Source organism: Melopsittacus undulatus, chromosome 2, assembly GCF_012275295.1.
Source record: "Melopsittacus undulatus isolate bMelUnd1 chromosome 2, bMelUnd1.mat.Z, whole genome shotgun sequence".
In the NCBI taxonomy this organism is placed as follows: domain Eukaryota; kingdom Metazoa; phylum Chordata; class Aves; order Psittaciformes; family Psittaculidae; genus Melopsittacus; species Melopsittacus undulatus.
In genome coordinates, this window is record NC_047528.1 from 80,352,384 (window position 1) to 80,379,043 (window position 26,660).

General features: G+C 43.6%; 2 protein-coding genes across 7 annotated transcripts in view; one reads left to right on the top strand and one right to left on the bottom strand.

Annotated features, from left to right (window-relative positions):
- Positions 1 to 15,951, bottom strand: part of PCYT1B (phosphate cytidylyltransferase 1B, choline) — a 31,965-nt gene extending 16,014 nt beyond the window's left edge. For 4 of the 5 annotated variants that reach the window (XR_004080902.2, XR_004080903.2, XM_005151492.3 and 1 more), the window contains exons 1-3: positions 15,733 to 15,951; positions 3,038 to 3,137; positions 1,538 to 1,654 (exon numbers count right to left, since the gene is read on the bottom strand). Coding sequence is in view for 3 of the 5 variants with exons in the window: in XM_005151492.3 (XP_005151549.2) it covers positions 1,538 to 1,654; positions 3,038 to 3,137; positions 15,733 to 15,849 (334 nt within the window). In the remaining 2 variants the exon portion in view is untranslated. The remainder of the gene's footprint in view (positions 1 to 1,537; positions 1,655 to 3,037; positions 3,138 to 15,732) is intronic. The other variant, XM_031051084.2, reaches the window with a different exon arrangement.
- A 10,303-nt stretch (positions 15,952 to 26,254) lies between these two features.
- The window catches only part of POLA1 (DNA polymerase alpha 1, catalytic subunit), a 192,936-nt gene continuing 192,530 nt past the window's right edge, over positions 26,255 to 26,660 (top strand). For both annotated transcript variants that reach the window (XM_034074563.1, XM_034074564.1), the window contains exon 1: positions 26,255 to 26,330. In XM_034074563.1, the coding sequence (XP_033930454.1) occupies positions 26,300 to 26,330 (31 nt within the window). In that variant the 5' untranslated portion in view covers positions 26,255 to 26,299. The remainder of the gene's footprint in view (positions 26,331 to 26,660) is intronic.

A 26,660-nucleotide genomic window follows, 5' to 3' on the forward strand; every position in this document is an offset into this window, starting at 1 on the left:
TTGATTACTTTTGTTAATGTGCAGGGCAGACAACAATATCTTCATTTCCCTTTGATTCTGTCATCCTGCTCTAATGACTGATTTGGGAAAGTATAAAGGTCTACTAAAAAATAACAATCGTAGCTCCAAATAACTGTCTTCAAAATGAGAAATAGAAGGGGTTGGTTGTGGTGCCCACAAAGACTTATGACACAAGTGCTTTTGCAGAGCAAATTGTATGTGGGTGTGGAAAGGTGCCCATTTTTCAAACATGCTAAGACACAGTGCCTTGCTAGGAAAAGGTGCTGATGAGTGCTAGCTGCTTTGTCCTTCACTCCAAAAATAAGGGCAAAATGAAGCTATGCCAGGAATTTCAAAGGAGCCAGGCTTTTGCCCCAGAGCTCCTTTACTGACCTGGCACACTCCCCACTCCTTTAAAAGCAACAACAAAACCTACGTAACTTGGAGGTTTTTTTAACCTCAGTCTTGCACCCCTGCACCCCCAGCTTGCAGAATAAGCAGGTATCTGGCTCAACAAGAAAACAATCATAATGTTTCCCTCATAACAAAGGGATGTATCCTTTCCCTCTGAGGGAATTACTATATTTCATAAATTTACGAGTAAATCCCAAAAATGTGTTTACAAGGAGCTTTAGCTCTTCCTCTGTCTTGGGGTTTTTTCCCCCCCTTTCAACTGATGTGGGACAAAGATGCAAAACAATGCATCTTAGAAAGTGTCTGAAGGCTGCATTCACATTTGCTTTACCATCACTGCTGTAAGCATTTGAACAGCTGAAGGTTGCTGTGAAATGTTTATGCAAGGCATATCTAAGCCCCAAAGATGCAGGGAAACTGGAACCAAAATGCATGTTTATGAGGCCTCAGGAGAATAGAGCCAGGCAGGAAAGAGTCACCCTCCAGTGACAACTCAGGCACATACCAACTGCTGAACAGCTGATAGGCAGCCACACAGCCAGAAAAGAAGAGACTCATAGCAAAAATACTTATAAGAAAGTAACCTGCCCAGGGACACTTGTGAGCTAAAAACTACATTCAAATCATGACCTATATTTGGGCCTCCAATGATAACAGGCCAGATTTAGCTTCTCTCCTGATATTGAAGGCTGGGTCTGCTCACACACACTGACCTGGCAGGCAGGAACCGTGGGCTGTGCCTGGCTGGCAGGGGGACTGAGAAGCCAGAAATAAATGAGCGGTTGATCTCATTTGCTCGTCTCCATCTTTGAACAATTTTGAGTGAATAACTGAAAAAGGTAAATTATTCATATGGAGCTATTCTAAGCTCAGAGTCATGCAGGCACCTGTTTTAACTAAATGGGAATTGTGCCTGTACTGCTGAGGGCAGAATTTTACTTTTACTTTAATTGATGCAATTGTAAGATGTAATTCAAGGCAAATGGCCTATAGAAAGCCCCCAGAGTGAAAGCAGCATTCAAAGTCGTAGTGTATAAACAGCTGGGGGTGTGGGTATGGCAATAACTCTCTGATACTGAAGCACAGAAGCAAAAAATTCAGTGCAATAAATAACTGATCTTACCTCCTACTAATAAGTAGCTATTTGGAAATAGAGTTTTGGCTTGCATAAGAGCTCTAGCATGGCCAGAGTGGAAGAGGTCAAATATCCCATCTGCATACACTCTGACAGGTCTGTCGACTGTGGAGAAAGAAACAGAACAGTAATTTTTCAGACCCAAACAAGTTGCACTTAATTGTATTGGACAGGCTTTTGTTCCCAGATGATTGTGGAGATTTACCCCAGTTCTGATGCTCAAAGTCACCATGGGTAAACTTTGAGTGTTCTATTCTGCTCATTACTTGTTCTTCTCTCTGCTCTCTGTGTTTTCTCTCAGACTTAGCCTATTTATTATCATCCATCATCCCTATATTCTAATTTAGCAAAAATGTCATCTTCCTGCCTCATTCAGGGTTCCACCATATGTCTTGTTCTTCTCTCTCTGCCTTTCTAGTCAGTTCTACCTTCTGGATTTTTCATTTTTTTCCTTATTTTTTTCTTATCATCTCCCTTTTCCTCCTCGCTTGTCTATGACTTTCTTTTTTCCACAGCGTAGTGCTGTAAAAATGTATTGCTTATGTCTTCCACATAAACTTTCACTTCCCTTCTTTTCAAGCTTTTCTCTCTAACAAGCCTATAATGTCTTTTTCTTACCATCCTCTTGCTATTACCTTTATAACTCTTACTTTCTGTACGACATCTTCAGCAGCAGCCTCCAAACAGAAAAAGGACTTGCTTTACCTGACACACCTGACAGCTGTGTCATTTCCAAGCAAAAGGAGAGTGGAGATGAGAGCAACATAGCTCCAGCCTCTGTGGACTGTACTTCAGTACTACAGAGAGATGTCTCTGCTGTCAGGACATCCAAGAAAGAACACTGTTCCTTGCAGAGCTGACTGGAAAGCTGTGGCTTACGCCTATAAAGTTACACACTTTGAAAGCTTGTTTTAAATAGGCAAAGTAAGTAAACAAAGACACTTCTTTTTTTTTAACAGTCTCTTGGAATTTAGGGGGAGCTGAAGTATGTATTGGGACTTTATGTGAAATCATCCCATTTTTGCAGCCCAATCACAAATATCCAGATAAAGAAACTGGGCATGGTTTCTTTGCAGACAGCAAATGGTCTTTAAGGCCACTGAAGATCTGACATGACCAACAAGAACATCAGTGAAATAAGTTCTCCAGCATACAGGGGCAACATGGGAAGAGAATCCAGGAGGTAGCCACTACACAAAACAATTTTTAGGCTGTCTGAAGTGGGCTGGCAAGCCTTCCTTCTGACCAACATGTGGACATCCATGAAAACATCAAACTGTAACTTGAAATGTTTTCTCTATTTTTTTCTCTAACAGAAGATAATGGCCCTGTAGTTGCTGCTTTCTTCCCCATTACCTGATAGCACCAGATACCAGGCTGGCCTTTCTGCTTCCAAGTGGAAGGCACAAGTGGGCATTGACAGATATAAGGGAGAGCCTGTGCTTTGGGAGCACCCATAGTCCTGCTGATGTAGCTCTCTCCACATACCTGGTGTTCCCAGGCGGGCTTGTGCGATAGTTAGCTTCTCATGGGGGGCTCGGCACTGACAGCTTGTTTCATCGGCAAATGGAGCAGGTGTTGTCAGAGTCTGGAAGGAGGAAAAATATAAAGAAATAAATATATTTTTCCATCAAGTAGTTAAAAATGAACCATTTAGCTGTGGCAGATGCTGTAACCTGGCTTAATGCTGGTTTGTTCTCCAAGGTGTTTTGCTTTTTGGTCACCCCTTTTGGAGCATACACAATTCACACAAAGTAAAATGATGAGGAAAAGAAAGCTTTCCAAACACATCATGCAACCCAATTCTTTGTCTCTGTTGAGAAGCTCAAGCATTTTTGAGGTGGGTGCACATACATCTTTTTTTCCTGTTTGCAGAACAAATGTTTGATGGTACAAGCAGCTTAATCCTTGGTTTGGTCTCAATGACTCCAAAGGCGCAAGATGCAAAATATGTTCTGCTACCTGTAAATAATAACTGGGAAAAATAACTGGGATTTTGAAAGTTTCAAATGAGCCACCTCTTCATAGGCACCAGTTCTTTCCACTGACATCAGTGGGACTGCAAGTTGTTTTGGTGTGTTTTTTAATCAGAATCTTATATAATTTTGAGGAGCCATTCAAAACAATGCAAGAACACAACCAGAAGCCCCACCTAACTAAAGCTAGCCAGGCTGCAACTCCTTTCTCTGGTCTGACACATACTGTAATAGTACTAATGCTCTGTGATCAGAGCACTCTAAGAGTACTTGCTCTGAAGAGCTTACAGCCTAAAGATACAAGAGAGGGAGTAATGATGTGTGAAGAATGACGTGGCATTATCTGTCAGGAAACTATTTTCTGCCCATGCCTATGTAGGATGTTATCAGTGATAAGAACCAGATATTTATTATCTGCCATATGGTCTGATATGAAAAAACATGTTTCTACTGCTCTTGGCTTGAAATCTTTATGAAAGCATAGCTGAGTTTTGGGTTGCCTTGTTTTTGTGAGATGAGGCGGTGGTTGAGACAAGCCGAAGGAAGTCTATCACTCACTTTGCCTCTACTACAATTTAACTGGGACCCTGTGGCCTTGCAGCTGTGGTTTGGTTGCGTTTTGACAGTGACCACTCGTGTGATGCACAGTTGTCATACCAGTTTGAGTATCCATGGTCTATCATAATAGAAACTCTCTTCCCCTTTACACTTTTTTCAGCTTTTTGATGCTGAATGCTTTTATTTTATCGTCCCTGAGATGTTTTAAGACATGTCATGCCTAATTGCTGCTGACTCTGGACTCACTGTCTTACTGCATGGAAAGCTCAGAGGACAGTAGTAAAACAACAGCAAAGACTTAAAGATTCATATCCAGCTTTTTCTGCTGATTTACTAATAATTTTGTTTATTGAAAGCACTAAAATTTTATGCAGATTTCTTTTTTCCCCCTGCATTTTTCTTTCCTTTTTTTTTTGTAATCTCTAATGTTACAGGAAATCATCATCATTAGTATTTTAATGATGAAAATCACAGCATCTCTGTACAGACAAGGTTAAAAAATGGAGAAACTATGACCAAGTCCAGGTTTCTGGGTTTTGTGGACAGACACTGCTCATCAGGCCACCCACACCACACAGTGTAGAACATTACACATGATCATACCGCACCAGCTCCTTTCTTTATTTTCTAAATACTGTCTTTTTCTTCTGGCTTTGTGATCACTGTGTGCTAACCTGTCTTTTCACCTCCAAGCAAGGTCAAGTTACACAGCAGCCCATACAGCCTGGTTCCTGCTGGGATAAAGATGAAAGCAGAAATGTTAAAACAATAATGGCTATGGTCTAAGGCCTGCAACTGGTAATCAGATCCTAGCTCAGCACAGGCTGTTTCCTTGGAAATTATTTGAAGAAAATAGGCCAGGTTTGCAGGAAGCTATCTTTCCCCCCTACTCCAGGCAAACACAGTGGTGCTTTTAATCCATGTAAACACCTTTGCCACACTAAAATTTTTCCCTCAGCCTCTGCTCAATGGAGAACCACCTCTATAAGCTTCTCATCCAATTCAGCTTTTGTAAACGCTCATCATTAAAGTTCACTTTACAGCCAACGCCTTAGAACCAGACCTGTCAATATTCCCATTATCCAGTGACCTCTAAGTCACTGGATATGAAAATACATTGAATATAATAGATTAAAATCAGCAATATTTCATCAAAGCCACATAGAGAAATGCATAAATACCATGTGCTGACAGATTAAGGGAAATACAGCAACAGCTTCCCAAAGAGTATCTATTTCATTTTATGTGGCTTAGAAAAAATGTTGCTGAGCTTAACAAAAAAATCTTATCAGTAAAATAAGATGGGACCATTTGAGCATAAGATAAAATTTTTCAAGAATATTAAACAGCAGAAATAATTTATCACACCTCTTTCAGTTTGCATATAATTGCTTGTATTCTTTCCAGTTTCTTGTCAGTATTAAGTAGAATTGGGAGAAGAGAGCAAGTAATTTACATAGCAGCTTTTTCATTTTGGTTAATCCATTAAATTACCTTTAGAAGTTTGCTGTAGTTTTGCCAATAATCAGATGGTTAGACAAAGGCTTTGTGTAAATGTACTTCTGTCTTTCCCCAACAGATTTTTCCCTTCATCTATGCCTTCATTATTTTCTAGGCATTTACAATTTGAAATTAGTCAAGAAGTCAAATTAGCCTTGTATTTTGGATCAAGGTGAGCTGCTGAGATCTGCATCATCCTGTAGCAGGGTGCTCTACAGCCTAAGTGCAAGTTCAGTGATGGATTATTTCATTTTGTTTGTTCAGCACTTGCCTCCTCCTTGGGTAATTTGGTATTTTTGTACTGGAAGTTTCAGTAAATTCATCCATAGTCACCTGTTCCCTGCCTCTATCTTTTCTCCCCCAGTCACATTTTCCAGGCTGAAGAGCTTTACCACATTTATTTATATGGAAGCTGGCAGGCAACTTTGATTATTTTTGTTGCCCTTCTCTGTTAAATGCAAGGTAAGTTTTACAGTGTTTGACCTGATAAGTCCTCTGGCTTCTAGAGCTTTAATAGATAGGAATAGAAAATCATTTACATGGTGCTCAGGCTTTGTGATTATCTTTGACAACATAAGCACCTTACACCTGGTGTCAGCAGGGAGACCTTACTTTCATTTAAGTAGACCAAATGCCACATCATTACTGTATTATTAATATGCAGTGTCTAGAGAAAGCCTGTTGTTGTAAATGGAGAGTCACTGTAATATTAGGACGCATTGGTGATACATCAGAAGATGTTAAAAAAACTCTTGCAATGCAAGGACGATTTCCTGGGAATGAAGATGCTGCATTCAATTATAATTTAATTCACTTCCATCCTGTCTAATAACCCTTGCATATCAGAAACCACTCATTCTATGACAAGTTTAAATAGTACCTTACTTGCATTCTCACAATTTTGCAATATAACTGAATGAAGCTTAATAAACTTCGGGACATTAAAAGATGGAAGGCAGGTAAAAGGGGGCTTCCTAGCAAATGCCTCACAGCTTCATTTGCACCCAGTACCATCTTTGTAACCCCTGACTATATTTAATGAGATGGAATCTCAAAGAGAAGAGTAGAGTGTGCTAGGCAGCCCTGAGCTGGTTCTGTATTGGGATACTTGGTGAAGAAACCCTAAGTGACAGCTAGAAGCAGCTTATTTTCAGGTATATCTTGATGCTGCTGTTTTATTATCATTCTTCATAGTAGCCATTTAACTCAGCTGCTAGTAAAAAAATAAACATTCACAGCTTATGTTTCCAGTGAACTAAAAGGAAAGTGGCAATTTGTAGTGGAGTCATACCACTGAAATAACAGGTTAAAAGCACAAGCAGCTCCATACCCTCTCTTTTGTTTACAGGATATAATTAATTTGGTTACTGTTTGCTTGTTTTCCACATTTGGTTATTGGTTGTGTTTTTTACACAACAGCAAGGAAGACAGAAATAGTTTTTTAAATGAGCAAATGTAGATCCATCTATGCCATAGTGCATCTGCCATTGTGACTCTGCCTGTAGGGTAATTGTGTGCACCATATGCTAATGGAAGGTGCCAACCTTTCATTTTCTCTTTTTTTTTCTTCTTAAATTCATACAGCTACACTACCTCCCCTCAACACAAGACACAGACAAAACTCTTGTCCTCTTTGTATACAGAAGAGTTGTATTGTCGTCTAAGATTCTGCCATCAACAAACGTCTAACAAATTTTCAGGTCTTGAACCACTACAACTACACAGGCAAAACTTGGTAGAGCAGGTTTGCCCTGTGCTTTTAAAACAATTGAGCTGGCAGACAAATTCTGTGGGAGGTCTGATGCTGTAATTTCCTTTTACCTCAAAGGCAGTATTTAAAACAGAGAACTCATTTTACTGGAACAAATCACGTGGGTAAGATCTACTCATGCAAGCAAAGATTATTTTGGGAACCTGCTCCTGATGTTGGCAAACAATAATTACAGGGCAAGAAACACCGACATCAGTTTTAAGGCATGTTTAAAAGAAAAATGCTATCAAAATTCTTGAGAATGAATTAAAAATACATGCTGAATTTCTTAAGTATGAATACTCTTTGCAAGTGGAAAGACCATGTTAAGGACTACCAAGGTCTTCTCTTAATGGTTCAGGGAGTGAACATTACAAAAAATGAAACTCAGGTTGTCTCGTATATTGCCTTTAGTAACCTTGACCCAAACAGTTAAATTTATGAGCCATTAATTTGTAACTGAATGTTACTGGTATGTGCCTCCAGGTAAGTTTTTCCCAAACAATTCCAATGTTAATGCATGTATCAAAAGAAAATCTAGCCTGTTCTCCCACAGTTCTGATGACTCAGGGAAGTGGATGTAAACTAAAAACAGTGCAAACTAACTTAATAAGAACAATAACTTAAAAAAAAAATTATCTGTTTGCAAGCATTTCAAATTGCCTTATTCTCAGTTGCTCTTTCTGGGTTTTATCTTCAATCAAATATACTTTGCTGCTTGTTAGTATTGTCAGTAATGATTAAGTGCAAGATGCGACTACAAATTGAAGATATTACACAAGAAAAGCAGTTCCCACTGCCTTCTCAAGAAGCACAATGATGTATATATGTACAGATTAATATATTATGAAACTAGAACAACTATTATATAATCAAGTCTAATATTTGCAAAAGGCCAAAGAATTTCTTGACAAGATTCCTGTGGGATAGCCATAACTTTTGACTGAAATGGAACACACTATTTAGAAAATAAAACCCACCCTAGAGGTAGGATGGCCCCCAAGTCAAGCAGAATTCAGGTGAAAGAACTGCTGCTGAAGCACCTCAATCTCCATGAACAGCAGCTGGAATAGAATCATGACCCTTGGTGGCTTACCCACCTGAGCCTGCTCCCTCCACAGCTGGAAGGAGCACTGCATACAAGTGACCCAGGTAGGACCCACTGAAAGACCAAACAACAGCTAAGGTGGCATGCAGCCTGTGAGCCCAGATCTCCTCTTGTTCTGATAGCTAAAGACCTAGCCAAGCTGCCAGATGTCCCGGCACTGAGGACGGATATGGAGTATTTCAGGATAAAGAAGTGTGTGGCTCCTTCAACAAGGCACAGGTTATCACATGGAAACCTGCAGACACCATGGCAAAACAAGGACATTGCAGCGGGACTGCAGAACCAAACTGCCCATGGTGCATTTGCAATTCAAAGCTGAACGGCAGGTGCTTGCTGGCCCACAAGTAATGCTGAGGTTTGGCCACAGTCAACAGACCAAAAACACGTAACCATTGTTCTAATGCCACTCTGTGTTCTATTGATAAATTCAGAAAATGGAGATAATGTCAGTTCACAGAATCACAGAATCCCAAGGGTTGGAAGGCACCTCAAAAGATCATCTAGTCCAACCCCCATACAAGAGCAGGGTAACCTAGAGTACATTACACAGGAACTTGTCCAGGTGGGCCTTGAATATCTCCAATGTAGGAGACTCCACAACCTCCCTGGGCAACCTGTTCCAGTGCTCTGTCACTCTTACAGTAAAGAAGTTCTTCCTGATGTTAATGTGGAACCTCCTATGCTCCAGTTTACACCCACTGCCCCTTGTCCTGTCATTGGATATCACTGAAAAAAGCCTAGCTCCACCATCCTGACACCCACCCTTTACATATCTGTAAACACTGATGAGGTCACCCCTCAGCCTCCTCCAAGCTAAAGAGACCCAGCTCCCTCAGCCTCTCCTCATAAGGGAGGTGTTCCACTCCCTTCATCATCTTTGTGGCTCTGCACTGGACTCTTTCAAGCAATTCCCTGTCCTTCTTGAACTGAGGGGCCCAGAACTGGATGCAATATTCCAGATGCGGCCTCACCAAGGCAGAGTAGAGGGGGAGAAGAACCTCTCTTGCCCTACTAACCACAGCCTTTCTAATGCACCCTAGGATGCCATTTGCCTTCTTGGCCACAAGGGCACATTGCTGGCTCATGGTCATCCTCCTATCCACCAGGACCCCCAGGTCCCTTTCCCCTTCACTACTTTCCAGCAGGTCAACCCCCAGCCTGTACTGGTTGTTCTTTCCCAGGCACAAGACTCTACATTTGGTTTAGATTTCTAATACCCATTCCTTTTTGCTTGTACATTACTGCACATACCTGATGTATGGCATAAAGGACAACTTCATCTTTAATGTAAGCAAGGGTTAATCTACTGAAGTCAACTGAGTGATAGCTAAGCTACTGCATGAATTTGACCTGGTATTCAACCTCTATTTGTGCTTCTACATAAAGAAACAATGTCTACCATCAATTATTTCATGTCAGATGTAGGCCCACATTTTGTATAAACTGTTACTCAAAACAGAGCTGTGTTGAAGCTAAAAACCCCACCATTTTTCCTCATGCACAGGAGGCACGTAATCTCTGCAGTTCCCCAGCTGGCAGAAGCACCCTGGGAAGAAGTATTTTTCCACAGGGAGTACACTGGGCTTCTCTACCAAATCCCTGAATCATCCAGTGCCTTTCACAGGAGCTTTTCACCTTATGCCATCTGTCTACGTGTGTGTAGGAAAGGAAAGCAGATTACATGGAAATAAAGGTATAAGCACATATTGGGATAGACAGTTCTGGCTGCATTGAGTGTCTATGCACAGTCCTGGACGTGTGGTTATGTGCTACGCATACCTTTTGCCTGGGTGGTTAGTATTTGGTTCCTAATTCTTTATTTCTTCTGTTCCATATCCATATATGCGTTCAATCATTTTTTTACATTTTATAGCTATATTACATTATAATGTTGTTTATGTTTTAGAGGAGGGAATAGAGGGAACATATTTACACTGATTTTCTTACTCCTTTTTAAAGATATGGTACAAATCTTCATAGTAATGACAACAGCACAGTTTAAGAAATTGGTAATATTCTCCTAATAAAAGCTGCTTCTAAAATAGCACTTCATATATACTTTTTCCACCAAAGATTGCAATACATAGAATGTAATGTTTTCTCCCTGTGTTTGTGCGTCATTTGTGAATCCTGCAAAAATATCTGTAGTTCTGCATGAATGTGTATCTTCAGAGATGGAACTATGACATTACAGAACATAAACCAGTTGCATGTTCTTTGATGTAGTAAAGGGAAATCACAGCAGATTTTTGGTGTCTTTTAAGTGTAGCAAGATTTTTACATGTCCCCCTGTGCCAATCTTATCTGGCATGTTTCTATGGGTTTATAATTTTATGTGTAGCCGACATTTATGAAAATGAAAATTGACCCAGAGCAAAATCCAAACTTGTAAAGGACCAATAAGATATTTGGTCAAATAAAGTCATTTGGGGTTCCTTAATTGTAAGGCTATTTACATATATATACTTATTCTTAGTTCCACACTGAAGTAAACAGATGGCAGACCCCCTAAGTCATAACATCACGTGAGAGAGAAACAGATGCATGGGATACTTTTAAACCACAATAAAACCTCCTAAATTCATCATTAGCTCCTCTGATTAAAATTGCATTTACTTTTCAGTGATACAGGGAAGATAAATAGATGTATGGAAGCTCATGGAAATAAAACATCTGAAATCACTCTAGAGGTTTTATCAGATCCTCTCAAAACCTCATTTTCAAATACAGAGGGATTAAGGCATCCAGGGAGGAAAACAAAGGAATTCAAGGCATGTACACTTTTGTTGTCATTATTTAAAATGCTGTGCTTAACATTTCGCTGCTTTGCAGCAGCAACAAAAAAAATTGTCTAAAGGAGTGTAGTGTCCTTTTAAACCATTATACAGCTCTGAGTGAAAATACTAAAACATTCTCTTCTACCCTTCAATAAAAGTACCCCACTATGTTCCAAATGTCCTCAAATAATTTGAAAAAAATCATGTGCTCTCATTTCTTCTAAAAAAATCAATAAAATGGCTAAAGCAGCCAATACCTAAAATGATGCAAGAACTGTGATCTTTAATTGTACCTGAGTCTCATTCTCCAAAGTACTGTAGATTCGGTGGCCCCAAGATAATTGATAACTAAATCCTAATGAACTGTAGAAGTCTGTAGCTTCCGAATCTCAAGTCAAGGCAGTAGAAGTAAATCCAGGCTGGGAGCAAGCACTGGGATTGCCAGGGTGAACCTCAAGTGGCCCTGATGCTTACAGTGCCTTGGCAGAAAATGTTTCGTCTGCCACATGGATAGGTCCTAGGTCTCCAGCTACTCTGCCCTTCCAGTGGTGATGCTGAGCAGAAAAAACTAGGTGCATACTTCCCACGGGGCAATGATGCCATTTCCTGCCCAGGCAAATGGGATCTGGCCACAGTTTGAACAGCTTGAGAAAAGGCATCTGATGGCAGCCAGCACAGGTGTCATGTAACAGTGATCTCACGTACAACCCAGTACTCCTGGGATCACGTTGCCAAGAACAGAGCAGACTCAGCAAAAAGCACCTATCTGCTTCTTTACATCATTTTGAAGACAGATTCACTTTACTTTCAATTTATGAAAACTGATGCTTAACTCCTGCCTGGCCCTCTACTCATCAACGTCCCTGCGACCATAGGCCAAAACAACCACCTACCTATCTACTCCTTCTTGTCCCCTGTAGCTTACCTTGGTTAATTCAGGTGGATTTCTGCTTATTTGGTTTCTTAAGGTTCCTTAAGTTGTGCCTAACTTTCCCTGTGAAGAGCCTGTATTCTTGATTTGAGCTGAATCTCACACTGCACTCAAAGCACAACGAGGTAAGTACTGTGAGGGAAATGTATGCTTCATTGCCCTGGATTCCCTTAGCTGACCTAAGGACTTCATCCAGTTTTGGAAACAAAACATTGGTACCTAAGTCCAAACAGTACATCCCCAGATGTTCCCACTGACACCTGTGTAGGATGACAGAGATGTTAAATATAAGGAAAAGAAGGTCTCAGTGTGTTCAAGGGAAAGATGAGACCAAGCAGTAAGTTTTGAAGTTTAAGTAAGTTTCAATGTGTATTTTCTTCTGGTTTATCTGCAGCACTGTCCTTATAAATTGCTATTGTTTCCTTTTATGAAAGACACTCTGGAATTGTCTTCCTGAACAAAGTGTGTTGAATGCCTGTTTGTTTCTTTCAGGGGAAAGACTCAGGGTAATTCTTGATGTGCACACCACTGCTAAAGCTGGACAGGAGCTGCCCACACATGGGACCAGTCAAACTCTTGATATCAAAGGACATAAATAAATTACAATAAATAACCAAATCATTTCACAAGGCATTGTACTTTTTGGTGTTGCCTCATTTGGTATCTCTGCCATCCAGTTAAATTAAGAGCTTGCCTTTTTTGCAGGACTTTTTGGTACAGACTCACACAGGTAAACCCCTAATGCTGGGATGAACATAAAACTATACAAACCAGGATCGGAGAAATGCTATTTCTGTTTAGTTTTTTACTTGACTACAAAACTGCTAAAATCACTGCTATGGATAAAGCCTGTGACTCTAATTGGTTTGTTGCTCTGTTGTGCATTGAGATTAAGGTAAACGCATCACTCAGAGAGAGATTTGCCTGGCATTCAGATATGTGGAAGCTGAGAATGTAAAAAAGGCAAAGATTAAGTGAAAGATGGACCAGGGGAATTGACTGAAGCACAAATGCTAATTAATGCTCTAGATGGTTAAGAAAACCCAGAGTGTCTTGGGGAAAAAAATAATGGCAATTTATACCACAACAGTACTAGGCACTGGAAACATGGGGTTCCAATACACACTGAAACTTACCTAAGAATTGCCTTCAGTGATCCCTATTTTCCTGCTCTTTGAAGGATACAAGGGCTTTCTTTAGTCCTACTGTGACATTTACTGCCAAGCTAGCAGGGTCCATAGCCTAAAATCAGAGGATCTAGTGCAGGTATCCATTAAAAATATTCACAATTTTAAGGCTTTAAATAAATAACTCATATTTCAATTAAAAGGATGACAACTATTTCAGAAAAATCTAACCCCCTTTCCACCTTCTAAAATTTGAGCTGATTTGAAGTTACATTTTTTTCTTTACAAAAATTGGTTCCCAAGTATTAGCCTATATCAAGAACTTTAAAACCCACACAATTAATTTTCAGGACATGTAATAGTCAATGAACAACATTAACAACATCTCTAAGTATCACAGACTTTACTTGCCACCAGTTGTATCATTCTGAGGTAACAAAACCATCCTGAGATCCAGGGTAATAAAATGATATTAAAATGTTAACTGAGACACCATCTTTAATTAATAAAGTGACTTGGTTACTGGCTCACCACTGTATATGCTGCCTTCAAAGCAGCTGGATCAGAGAAAGCACTGAAGATCTTCAAATAAATCTAATAAGAACTTGGTATCTGTGTTACCAGATCATCCGTCAAGGGTGATTCAGTTTAACTCTTCAGGTCATCAGCTCTGATATCTTCTCACTTAAGACATGACATGACTACACTTGCTAGCATCCGTCCTTGTGCCCCAGCAAGTACACTGTATTGCATTATACTTCACCAGGCAACTTTTTTTTTGCCTGAAGATAACCTACTGCTGCTGACAGATAAAATGCTACTTGTAAAGGACACACTTTCCATAAATATTTATTCAAAATGCCTCCATTGTCCATTATTGGTACTCAGGAAGTTCTACAACATCATAATGAATTACTGTTTTATTTGTGTACTCTCGCTGTCACCTTAATTTCTGCAGAAATTACACTGGAATGCACGATACTGTAAATACTGGCATCATATTGTCAGTTCTTTCTTTAAAATCTTTTAAAATGTCAGACTACATGGAGTAATATATTCAAATGGGTTGTTATATCTGAGCTTTTGACAGAGAAATCTAAGACAGCCTGAATGAACACACTGCAGTAACAACATGTGAGCTAACTTTGCCTGTTAGAACAGCTCCAAAAGCCTCCCATGAACAAATTAACAGTCTTCTTTAAAGTTGATTCTAATTATAATACTACCAAGTAGAAAACATTAATTTAGGTCAGCTAAAACGACTGTTGCTATTTCTTGTCATATTGGAACAATGTTTCAACTATAGTGTGGAATTTAATTACTGAAGTTTGATGTTTAAATATGTTTTAATTAGGACTGAATTCCGGTGTTAAATGATCTAATTTCTAGTACTAAAATGTGGCACCCCCCATGCACTTTCACACCTCAACATTGTCTCTGCCTTTCTGTGTGTGCATGTATATATTGTTGTTATTATTTTTCTACTGCCTTGCCAATGGTGAGTACTATGGTGGGAAAGGGAGTTATGGGAATAGTAAAAAGCTTAAATAAGCAAGGAAATATTTCAATTATTTTAAATTAGTACATGGAAAAAGGGCAGCTCTCAGAACCTTAAGTCTGGCGGTACAGCAGCCTTATAAAGTTGCCTGCAGGATCTGAAGGAAACTTCCCTCATCTTCAACCAAAGCCCATCAAAGCTATCACTCTCCCTGCTCTTCCCCATCCTCCCGTACCCCCAGCACCGCAGCTCCGCAAGACTCTTCCCTAAACGTCCGCAACGGAATAGGACGCTGCTCTGCTGCAGAAGCGTGCCCTGAAGTTACGGGAAGAGGGATTTGCCGCTCCCGGGTGCCCCGCACTGGACGGGTGGTCGAGGGAGGGGAGGACGCGGCCGCGGGCCGGAGGACCCATGCACTGCCTCCTTTCAGCGTGCTCTGCCCCTCGGAGCCCACTGCTAGCCACATACAGCTTCTTTTTTATTGTAACACGGCTTTACCGAGTCGCATGCTCCCCACCACCCCGGCTGAAGTCGAGGCCCCGTGCACCGGCCGTTTCTCCCCAGCCCCTCACAAATGCGGCAAACCTCGTCACATCGCTTCCCGAACTCACCCTTGCTCGCTGTGGGCTTCAGAGGGGTAATACGCTGTTTTTTGCTTTCCAAGACGGGACCAGGAGTCCCGCCAGTCTGCCGCTACTCCCCACAGGACCAAGAGCAGCAAGGGCAACCTGGAAGGGCCCCTCAGCGGACGACGGGAGGCAGAGACCCTTCCATCCGCAGCCTTTGCTGTTCCTTCCCCCGCGGAGGCGCGGCGCTACACAAAGGGACCGGCCGTAACACGGCAGCAGCCTCCCTCCCTCTCTCCCTCCCTCGCCTCGCGGCCCCGCAACGTCCGGAGGCTCGAGCGTTGCTGGCCGCGGTGGGGCCAAGCCCCTGACCAGGGCCGGGTCCGACTCACCAGGCGAGGCTGAGGGCAGGTGTGCTCTAGCTCCTCCATGGCCTCTGAGCACCGCACCTCAGAGGGGGATTTCGGGATACCTGTTTCTGACTCAGCATCGGCCGCGAGCACTGGCATGGCCGGCGGCAGCCTCCTCGCCCGCTGCTGCTGCTGCCGCCGCCCGGGCCCGCCCGGCGCGGGGCTCCGCCGTCACGCGTGGAACCGCCCCGCAGGGGGTCTTCCCGGCAGCCGCCCGGGGGCACGGCCGCCGCGCGTCGCCATGGCAACCAAGAGGCCGCCGCGCCACCACCCCCTCCGCGCGGGGGACGCCGCGCTCATTTGCATGCAGCCTTCTGGTTGGCTGCTGCGGCGCCGCACCACCTACGCCCCCGCGGCGGCGTTACCTGGGCGGTGGCCTGACCCTGAGCGCTATGGGTCCCCAGAACGGTGCTCTCCCCGTGCCGCACCGGGCCGGGTGTGCGCCCGGCCTAGTGCCACGCGGGGTACCGGAGCCATGTCGGCATTTGGGAGCCTGGGAGGCACCGACAGCCGACGGGTGTGTCTTCTCTTAACCTGTGCGCCGCTCCAGCCCTCGGTAGCTCCCTCACAGTAGGAAGGACGCACCTTCCTGACCGCAGGAAGGACGAGTGGCTAGAGGAGAGGGTGCTGAACGGACAGCTCCTGCCCGCAGTGCCCCCGTTAACGGCCGCCCGCACCACACCGCCCCCTGCTGCGCGGTCAGGGCAGCAGCTGCAGCGCTCCCGGCGCCCTCCGGTCACCGCCACCGGCTCCGAGGGTGGGCCCAGAGCGGCCGCCCGCTTCCACTGCCCGGTGAGCGCCTTTCCCGAGGAGGGCTGCAACACCTGGGCATGACCATCTGTCAAAAGAACCCGGGGCAGAGGTGCCTTTCTCTCAGAAATACATATTCACTTCAGCTTGGGTTGAGTTTCTAGGCAGTGCTTCTGCAGATCTGTGGTACCAAGGAAAGGGAGCTGCTGTTTAGGGAGAGGAATTCTAAGTTTCCATGAAAATGTCTTTCTCTGGTGCCGAGAGATGGATAAAAAGGACACAGTCATAACGGTAGCAGCTCTGTCTAAATGCAGCAAAATGTTTTGAATGCAGCCAAATTCATAACACAGCTCCCAGGCCCTCATGAGGATTCTGGCTAAAGACTGCCCAGGAGTCACAACTACATCTTCAGAGTGCTGGGGCGCTGGCACAGGTTGCCCAGAGAAGCTGTGGCTGCCCCATCCTGGCAGTGTTAAAAGCCAGGTTAGACAGGGCTTGGAGCAACCTGGCCTAGAGGAAGGTGTCCTTGCCCACAGCTGAGGAGTGGAACAAGATGACCTTTAAAGTCCCTTCCAACCCAAACCATTCTATGATTCTATGACTTGAGAACTTAATTTCAAATGTTTTATCTTTTGCACTTCTTCAAAGGAGCCAAGTGCAATACAAAAAATATATAAGGTATGTGAAAGGAAAAGGGATAGGTATGCAAAGAAAGGGAGATGAGAAGAAAGTAGAAAGAAAAGATAACCTGAAAAGTAAAAATAAGACAGCAGTCAAGAAAAAAGGAAGAGGTGACTGAGCGAGGAAAACACAGGTAGACAAACTAAGTGCTGTCTCAGGGCTGAATCTTTTTGTCATAACCAAGTTCCTTATCAGTTATTCTGTGAGGACTACTCACACATTATGGAAATGATTAAACCATGATTAATGCAGCACTCTGACCAAAATTTGTAGCTCATTCTCTTAGGAAAAATATTTGCAGGCGTGCTATGCTGTCAGAAGAATATTTGGACAGCATGACTGAACAGTGCTAGGGCTAGTGTTTGGCTAGGGCTAGCCAAAGGCAGCAGCAGGTAGCCCTTTTATAAGCCCAACCACATATACCAGCTCTACAGAGGCAAGTGTTGGAGTGCTGAAGGAGCAGCACCAAGTACGGATGTATCTGGAGTCAGTATCCAGCCCTCCCTGACCAGGTGGGTGCACAGGAATAGAGGCGAAAGAGATCTTCTTGCATCTGGATGATTGCCAATAAACTGGGAATGCAAATTTCCTTGCCTTTTATTTCTTTTGAGCACAAAAGGGGAAATTTCATCTTTGTTCTCATGCTCAGAGTTTGCTACTGACTCTGGCTGCATTTTGATTTGCCTTTTATAGAGATAAGTTTTTCCATATACATGTGGCATTAAAGAATAATGTCTCCCTTGCAGTGGTGTTACCACCTAAGCTGTGAAGAATTTTAAAGTGGAGGTGGGATTCTTTTCTTGCTGCTTATTTAATTTCTACCTCTGAGAGACACTTCTCCCCCCCCTTCTATTTGAACAGCATGATTAAGAAATTATGTGTACCTCATTAATAGAGAGAGTGAAAATCACAGAATTGCAGCATCATTAGAGTTAGAAAGGACTCTGTAGATCATCTAGTCTAACCCCCCTGCCAAGGCAGGGCTGCCTACAGCAGGTTACACACGAACATGCCAGGCCGGCTTTGAATGTCTCCAGAGAAAGAGACTCCACAACATCCCTGGGCAGCCTGTTCCAGTGATCTGCTACCCTCAACATAAAGTTCTTCCTCATGTTGAGGTGAAACTTGTGTTTTAGTTTTTGGCCTTTGCTCCTCATCCTGTCACCAGGCACCACTGTAGAGTCTGGTGCCATCCTCCTGGCATCCGCCTTTGAGATATTTATATGCACTAATGTGTGGGAATTCTTAAAGAGCCAAGGCCACGTAGTGAGCGATCTCGATACCCTGAGCCTTGTTACTGTAAAGTAAGAAGATTCTTGGCAGGCATAAGCAAGGTCAATTGTCTTGTTAGGCCTCTGTAATTTTCCACTGAAAACGTGCAGAGAATGATCTCTGCCAAGGTTGTAGTTTCCCACTGTATTTTTAGAGTAAGGTATTTGATCACAATTATAACAAGTTGTAAACATTAGCTCTGTAAGTGATAGTAACCTCTAGACTAACCAATTAGAGCTCAGTATCCAAGGCTGTTACATAAGGGAGTAAGGGTATAAGAAGAGCACTGTATCTAATAAAGTTTGGCAATCGTTTGATCACATTGATCGTCTCTGCGTTGTCCATGACTCCTGCGTCTACACTAATGAGATCCCCTCTCAGCCTTCTCCAGATTAAACAGACCCAGCTCCTGCAATTTCTTCTCATCAGAAAGATGCTCCAAACCCCTGATCATCTTTGTGTCCCTGTGCTGGTACCTCCTCAGTAGCTCCTTGTCTTGTACTCTGGCAGAGGGAAGGTTGTGGGGTCTGTCATGTCTATGGAATTCATCATGGGCCATCCTGGCTCCGATGATTTTTGTCAATGTACTGGATATATTGAATAAGCTATCCTAAACTGTGTCTTCTTCTTGCTGTAGGGGCAAAATGGGATTTCAAAAGACTGGAGTGTGTCTTCTTTACTCTCAAATAAATAAATAAATAAGAAATAGGTTTGACTGGAGAAGCTCAGCAGATGATCTCCTGTAAATTCTCACAAGTCAGCCAACTTCCAAAAGAACAGTGGAGCAAGAGTTATGGGTGGGAAGGTTTGTGTATCTAATTCTTTTATGTAACCAAATATCCTGCACCAGACTGAGCATAGTCTCCTGGGCATCCTCCTGTCATTTCTTCAGAAGTAACTGGGACATATAGCCACTGCCTTTAATGACTGAACTCCTGGCAACAGCTGCTTGGGCTTGAATAAACATCTGATGCCTAAAAATCCTGTCCCAGGGCGCATAAATTAACAGTACATACAAACAAGCCAGGAAAACATGATCCCAATCCTCTTAACACTAATTCCAGGGTCTAAACTGAATAGACAGCAAACAGGGTAGAATCTTAGCCGGTAGGAAGGTTTCATGAGGATGATCAGGGGGTGGAGCACCTCCCGTATGAAGATAGGCTGAGAAAGTTGGGGCTGTTCAGCCTGGAGAAGAGAAGGCTGCGTGGAGACCTCATAGCAGCCTTCCAGTATCTGAAGGGGGCCTACAGGGATGATGGGGAGGGACTATTCATTAGGGACTGTAGTGATAGGACAAGGGGTAATGGATTGACACTTAAATAGGGGAAGTTTAGATTGGATATAAGGAAGAAGTTATTTACTGTGAGGGTGGTGAGGTACTGGAATGGGTTGCCCAGGGAGGTTGTGAATGCTCCATCCCTGGCAGTGTTCAGGACCAGGTTGGACAGATCCTTAGGTGACATGGTTTAGTGTGAGGTGTCCCTGCCCATGGCAGGGGGGTTGGAACTAGATGATCTTAAGGTCCTTTCCAACCCTAACTATTCTATGTTTAGGTGTTACATTTAAATCCCTTTCTTTCTCAGACTGAAAGTATTATCCCCCTCTAACCTCCACGGGCAGCTGAACATTACAGAGACAAATATCCTGTATGCATTCTTCTGTATCTTCAAGCCCTCATTTTTAAACATTTCATTGCCCCTTTTTTTTTGTTTTCTATCTAGCCATCCATATATTTTAAATATCTTAGTAGAACACTGAGCAGTGCCCACGACTGGAGATAAACAACTTCAATTCATTGTAGAAACCAGCACCTATAAATCCTGTGTTACGCTTTTACCATATTACCCATGTTAGACTGATTGTAGCAGGCTAGTATTGGTGGGCCAACATGGCTGAAATCTGAACAAGAATTCATGTGTCCACTTCTCTCAGAGGAATTTTTTTCTCTATGTTTGATGGAGTAAGATAAGCAAGAAGCGTACTTCAACAAACATGCTACACCTGGCTTTGTAGCTATGCTGTTTAGTGTACACTAATTGCATCCTTACCTTAAGGCAAAATCCCTGGAAGGAACAAACTCTTCTTGGAAACTGTGGATAAACCATTAAAGACCTCAATCTACTTGTGCAGGGAAATTACATGCATTTCACAATTACTTCACAAGGAGTGCTTTCTGATACTTCTAACAGTAAAGCAGTGGTAGATCCTGATATTTGCAGCACAGTGTAACAACTGACATTCAAGCCACTTGCTATCAAGGTATTTTGGCTTAGCTGCTCACAGTTTGTCCAGTGACTTTACTACTACGAAGAAGTCTGTAAATACTCACTGAAGTCTTCAGGCTAAGGACAGTAACATTTGCTTTATTAAAGCAAAGATATTCTGTCATTCTGATGTCCTTTGCAAAAGCAGTGTCTGGAATGCATTGCAGCCCTTGGAAAGAATATAATCAAATGTCTGAAGTGCTTCAGTGGATCTCAAGCACCTGCATAGTACAGCAGTTGTATTTAAAATGGTCTTTGCATGAGAGAGGCTGCAAGTCTTCTGACTAAAAACCGCATCATGATGAAGAGAAATAGAGCCTCATGTAATTCTGGACTTGTTTGGAGGTTTGGCACTTGTGATTGTGCTGTGCTGTTTTCTATTTTCATGAAAACAGGGCAAATTTGGGCTTGGATATGAATAACTTCACAGTGGCGTCTGGCCCATGGCTGTGTGAGGTCTTCTCTGGCAACGTCTCCTGAGTTATCAGCCTGACCCTGGGTTTTGGTGTCCCCACCATGCTCCTCCCTGCCCAGCCCCAGCTCCTGAGTTGAGCCCTAGCAGCCTCTGGGGGTTGGCCTCCAGGGTTTCTGCCACCTGCAAGTCACCTCTGCCAGGGGCCTTTCCTAGGTCAGTGTCTTTGAAGTAGCCTAATGTCAATCCACATCAATTAAACCACTCTATAGCAAACCCCTTCTGTTTGGGAAGAGGAGCTGCTGCCAGGGCCCTGATCAGCCTCAGCTGCCCTCTGCTCAGTGGCTGTTTGAGTTCGAACCTATGCCACCTGCCCTTGCCAGAGCTGAGCTGTAGGAGAGCTGGTCTCCAGCTCAGCCACAGCCACGTCCCTAGCTTCCTAGCTGGATGTTGGACCTTTGTCACTATGGACTTGTTTGGGCTGTGTCTGACACTGGCTACCATAATCAGGTCTGATTCTGGTCCCCACCCATGGGCTGATTTTGTGGCTTGACCTTAGACCTGTCTTGTCACCAGGGACTTGCCTGGTGATCACTGGGTTGTGTCTGATCCAGGTTACCACCACTGGGCCTGACCCTGAGTTGTGTTTCTAGTTAGACATTAGACTTGTCTCATCACCATGCGCTTGTTTGCTTCAGGTTCTGGGCTGACCCTGTCTCCTGTCAGAGGCTGCCCTGCTCACAGTCTGCAGGGGCTGGGGGATGAGGCCTGACTGTCCTGCTACACTTGCCATGCTGGGCTTCCCTCCCACATGGAGCAGATGGCCCTTGCTGCTTTCCACAATGCGAGTAACACCTTCACCAGCACCAATCCAGCAACAGAGAGTTGGCAGGATTACAACTAGACTTTGCATTGTCTCACAATGTTGTTCTTCTTTCTGCTGAAGGGACATGAAATGGTGAATGCTGAGAATATTCACCCCTGGAAACACATTTGATCTTCAGCCAGGTTTTGAAATGTAAGAGCCTCTCTTTAATAATGTTCTGCTTATAAATTATTATTCATTTTTGCGCAATTGTAAGGAGAGAGCAATGAAAGTAGTTAAAACAGAGACTTTCATGCTGTGGCAATAACTGTATGCTCTTGAATACTACTGGCATCAGACTTAATTCCTAGGCATTATAATTATGTGAGGGCTCATTCTCTGTGAGTTTGCTCTCACTTGTCTTCCCTATTTAATTTACATTATAATATTTTGTACTTTTCTTCTAGGTTTGAATAGGAATATTGTATTAGGCAAGCAGGTGATGAAATTCTGCTCTCTGTTCTGATTAGTGTAATTCCACCAATACTGGTCAAGTTACTAGGACTTGCTGTAATTTTAACCAAATAAAATTTTAATGTGTGTGTGGTTTTTTTTTTTTAAAGCATCTTCATTCCATAGACCTTTTTTCTGTCAGAAGAGGGGAAAATCAACATGGTGTTCTAGTTTCTACTTCATGTTTGCATTTCAGAACCTTAACAACCTAACAGTGACTTTATACTCTTCATCCTGATGTTGGCAGGTAGCTCAGGCAGGAAATTAAAAAGAGCTGTTCGGTAAATAAAAGGCATTTACAGGTCTGTTAAGCAAGGAACCTACCCTCTGAACATAAATGTCTGCATTATCTTTACTGATAAACAAATGGTGAAAAATCTATTTCTTCGTATTTCTATCAGTTAACTACCTATGAAGAATTCTGAAAACAAAGACCTTTCAGTAAGTAATAATTTGAGATGTTTTGGTTTTGATTTATGTAATCTGTGTTCCTTTAGGAGTTTAGTCCTCCATACAGTTAAGAAATTCATGTTGAAATGTCACATGAATAGCACAGTTTAGTAAGCAGCTGCTGAAATGCAGTAGTCAAAGCTGGATCATATTAGATACAAAACCTGTAAGCTGAGTGATAACATTAATTCAGACCAATGCAAGGATTAAGAGAATTAAATACTCCATGTTTGTTGAAAATGTACACATAGAGCGCATATGCTCACATGCCGACCAGTAGCACACAATCCTCCTCAAAGGCAGCACATACTTAATAGTATAATAATGTTTAGGCACTTTGAGTTAGATGTTGTACAGGTGAATTTTCTACCTCACTGTAATTCATGGTTTACTCACATTCTGGTTTGCATCACCCTTCTGAGTTTCAACAGATCTTTTTTTTTAGACATCAAAAAAATTACCAACCATAAGTTTAATGTCTGAATCTAAGAATTTTAACTTTTTGTCTTATTGTCTTTGAGACAGATCAAGCATGCCCTACGCATAAAAGGACAAGAACTATCCTCAATACAGTAATTATTTTGTCCATTTAACTCAGGTTTGATACACTCCATTTGTACCTTTATATGTTAATACATATTACTGTTTCTATTATCTTTGAGCTCTTGCAATGAGTTTATCATATTTTCTACTCATAACTTAAACATTTAAATTACAACTTAAAAAAAAACCCCAAAACAACATGGAAAACACATCTGTGTCACCTTTCGTTGAAATCTGGGAGTCTCTGGAGCTTCCTCTTCTGTACCATGTTTTTGTCTGCCTACCATCTTGGTTACTGTGCTTCCCTTGCACTTTTCTCTGCAGTTATTGCTCTCTCGAGATCCTTGGGTGGCTAAAACCGCACAGCGGAATCCCCACTTCTTGTACTTAAAAGACAATTGAGCAAAGGTCATGCCAAGTTGCTCTTGTATGACTGTCCCAAGGGAGGTTAAAGATCAGCTCAAAGTCATCTGCTGTGATAATGCCATTTAGCAGAGGAAGTCTCAAGTCTTGTATTGTTTTTCTTTTCCAAAGCAAAGTGCATCTCCTGTTACCCCCTTTTTTTTTCCTTTCAGTATTTAAACATGCTTGTTATGCTGTACTGCAGGAAACAGATGCATTCTTGTTATGGCCAGAGATGAATGTAAGGATTGAAGTAACATTCATGAAAAAGGCTTTTGTTTGACCTGCGCTGTCCCACAATGGAGCAATGGCAACAACTTCAGTTTGGTAAATTATCTGTATCACTGCGTACCAGCTCAAATCATGGCATCACCTGGATGACAAACATGCCTCCGTTTGTATGACAGCTGACAAAGTATTGTTTTATTTTAATCAAAAACGTTAAAACCTAGTCGGTTCAAAATTCCAAGGCATGTGAAAGTTAGGAATATGTGAAATGTGGTATCATTCAATTTATATTCAAATTGAAGAATTTAATGACATCGTTGTTTTTTTATTATAGCTTAAAAATGGAGCAACTTCTGATTTTGAGTTCCACATCATGTTTAGTGATGGGATCTTGTTTTGTGTATGTGTATAAAACCAGAAATAAACCAAACTTTCATTTGGATACACTGCTCCAAAAGAAAGGCATTCTGTAGCTGTCATGATTTAATCTGGCAACAGCACAGAGCTGCCCAGTAGGATGGGGAGAAAATTAACTTTATCTCAGCCCAGAACAGCATGGAAAGTCAGACAGATCTTCCTATAACTGTCAGTGTTTGCAAGGTTGCATGTTTGCTAGGTCCAAGCTAGTAAGTAGATACTGCTGAGAGGGGTGATCTCATTTTCCGGAGTATCAGGGAATGGACATTCAAGCTGTTGTGGTGGCCAGTCTCTTTTGGCATGAGGGAGCTGCTACAACTGGCTAGGGGTGGTTCTGCTTCCATCTAAGACTAGGTTCAGCAGTGAGAGGTAGTGGTGTGCTAGGAACTGTGTAGGTAAGTTAGAAGGACTGACATCTGTTAGGTTTATTATTTCTCTCTTATGAATGTGAAGGAGTCCTTGTGAAGAACAGATTTCCGTTTCAGACCCATAAAAATTCTGTCTTCTACATAGTTGAAAATAGCATATCCAGGCTGTAATACCAGTTAATGCTCCTGCAACAGCATATCAGCTGTCCTATTTGCTCTCAAGAGGCTCTGCAGTGTTGGTGCTCCCTGCCTTTGTAAGAAGCTGGAGTCACTGCCTACGTATTTTCATGAGCAGCAAATACTCCTCTAGAAAATGATGGTGCAGGATCTATAGGCAGTGACTGGCCAGCACTGATGCTTTTGAAAAAAAAGCCAGTCAACCCCCCAGAAACACGGAATCAACCAGGTTGGAAAAGACCTTTAAGATCATCAAGTCCAACCGTTACCCCAGCACTGCCAAGAACACCACTAAACCATATCACTAAGGGCCACATCTACATTATTTCTGAACACTTCCAGGGATGGTGATTCTGCCACTGCCCTGGGCAGCCTGTTCCAATGCCTGAACACCCTCCCTGTGAAGAATTTTTTTCCCAATATCCAATCTAAACACTCCAAGGTGCAGTTTGAGGCCATTACCTCTTGTCCTATCCTCTGTTACCTGGGAGACTGGCAACAAGTGCAACAGGGTCTGCCTTATCACTGGCAACAAGAGTGCAACAGGGTCTGCCTTATCACTGGCAACAAGAGTGCAACAGGGTCTGCCTTATCACTTCTCCAGACTAAACAACCACAGTTCCCTCAACTGCTCCTCACACGACTTGTGCTCCAGACCCTTCACCGGCTTTGCTGCCCTTTTCTGGACCTGCTCCAGCACCCCAGTGTCTCCCTTGTAGTGAGAGGCCCAAAACTGAATACAGTATTCAAGGTGCGGCCTCACCAGTGGCCAGTACGGAGGAAAGATCACCGCCCTGGCCCTGCTGGTCACCCCGTTGCTGATACAGGCCAGGATGCTGCTGGCCTTCTTGGCCGCCTGAGCACAAGCTGGGTCATGTTCAGCTCCACCAATAAGCACCCCAAGGTCGCTTTCCTCCGATCAGCTTTCCAGTCACTCGTCCCCCAGCCCGCAGCTTTGCACCGGCCTCTCGGGCCCGCAGGATAAACCAGCACCTGCAAACCCGCTGCCGTAGATGCGGGCCCATCCCTCCCCCCAGCCCCTAGCCCAGACCCCGGTCCCGCCGCCGCAGGCCTCGCCCAGGAAGCGGCTCCGCCCCGCGCGACGCTTCCGTCCCACGCTCGACCTCGGGGAGTTCCGCGGGGCGGCCGGAGCCGGAGCCGCCACCGCCGCCGCTGATTGGCTGCCGCGCCGGGCGGAGGACTCGCGGGCCTCCCGTCTCCCGCCACTTTCGGGAGCCTTGGCGCCAGCGGAGCGCTCGGGGCCATGGCCGAGAGAGGCGCTCAGGGCCCGGACGGTGAGGCCGCGCGGGCCGGCAGCCGCCATCGTCTGTGGGGTTTAAGGGGTGGGGGTCGGGGCTGGGGGTAGCGGGGCAGCAGCGCTCGGGAAGGGGAGGTGGGGAGGAGGAAAGCGCGCGTGCGCGGCGGGCAACGTTGGGAGAGGGACCCCTCACCCTCCCGCGGGTGCCGGGGCTGGGGCCTTAGCGGCGCTGCCCGCGGCATCCCGCGTCCCCCGCCTTGCTGTGGCTTCGCGGCGCTGGAGCTGCGCTGCCCGAGCGCGGGGGGTTCGCAGGCGGAGTTGGGGGTTTCTGCCCGGCGGCGGGTGTGGGCCGCGCAGCCCCCAACTG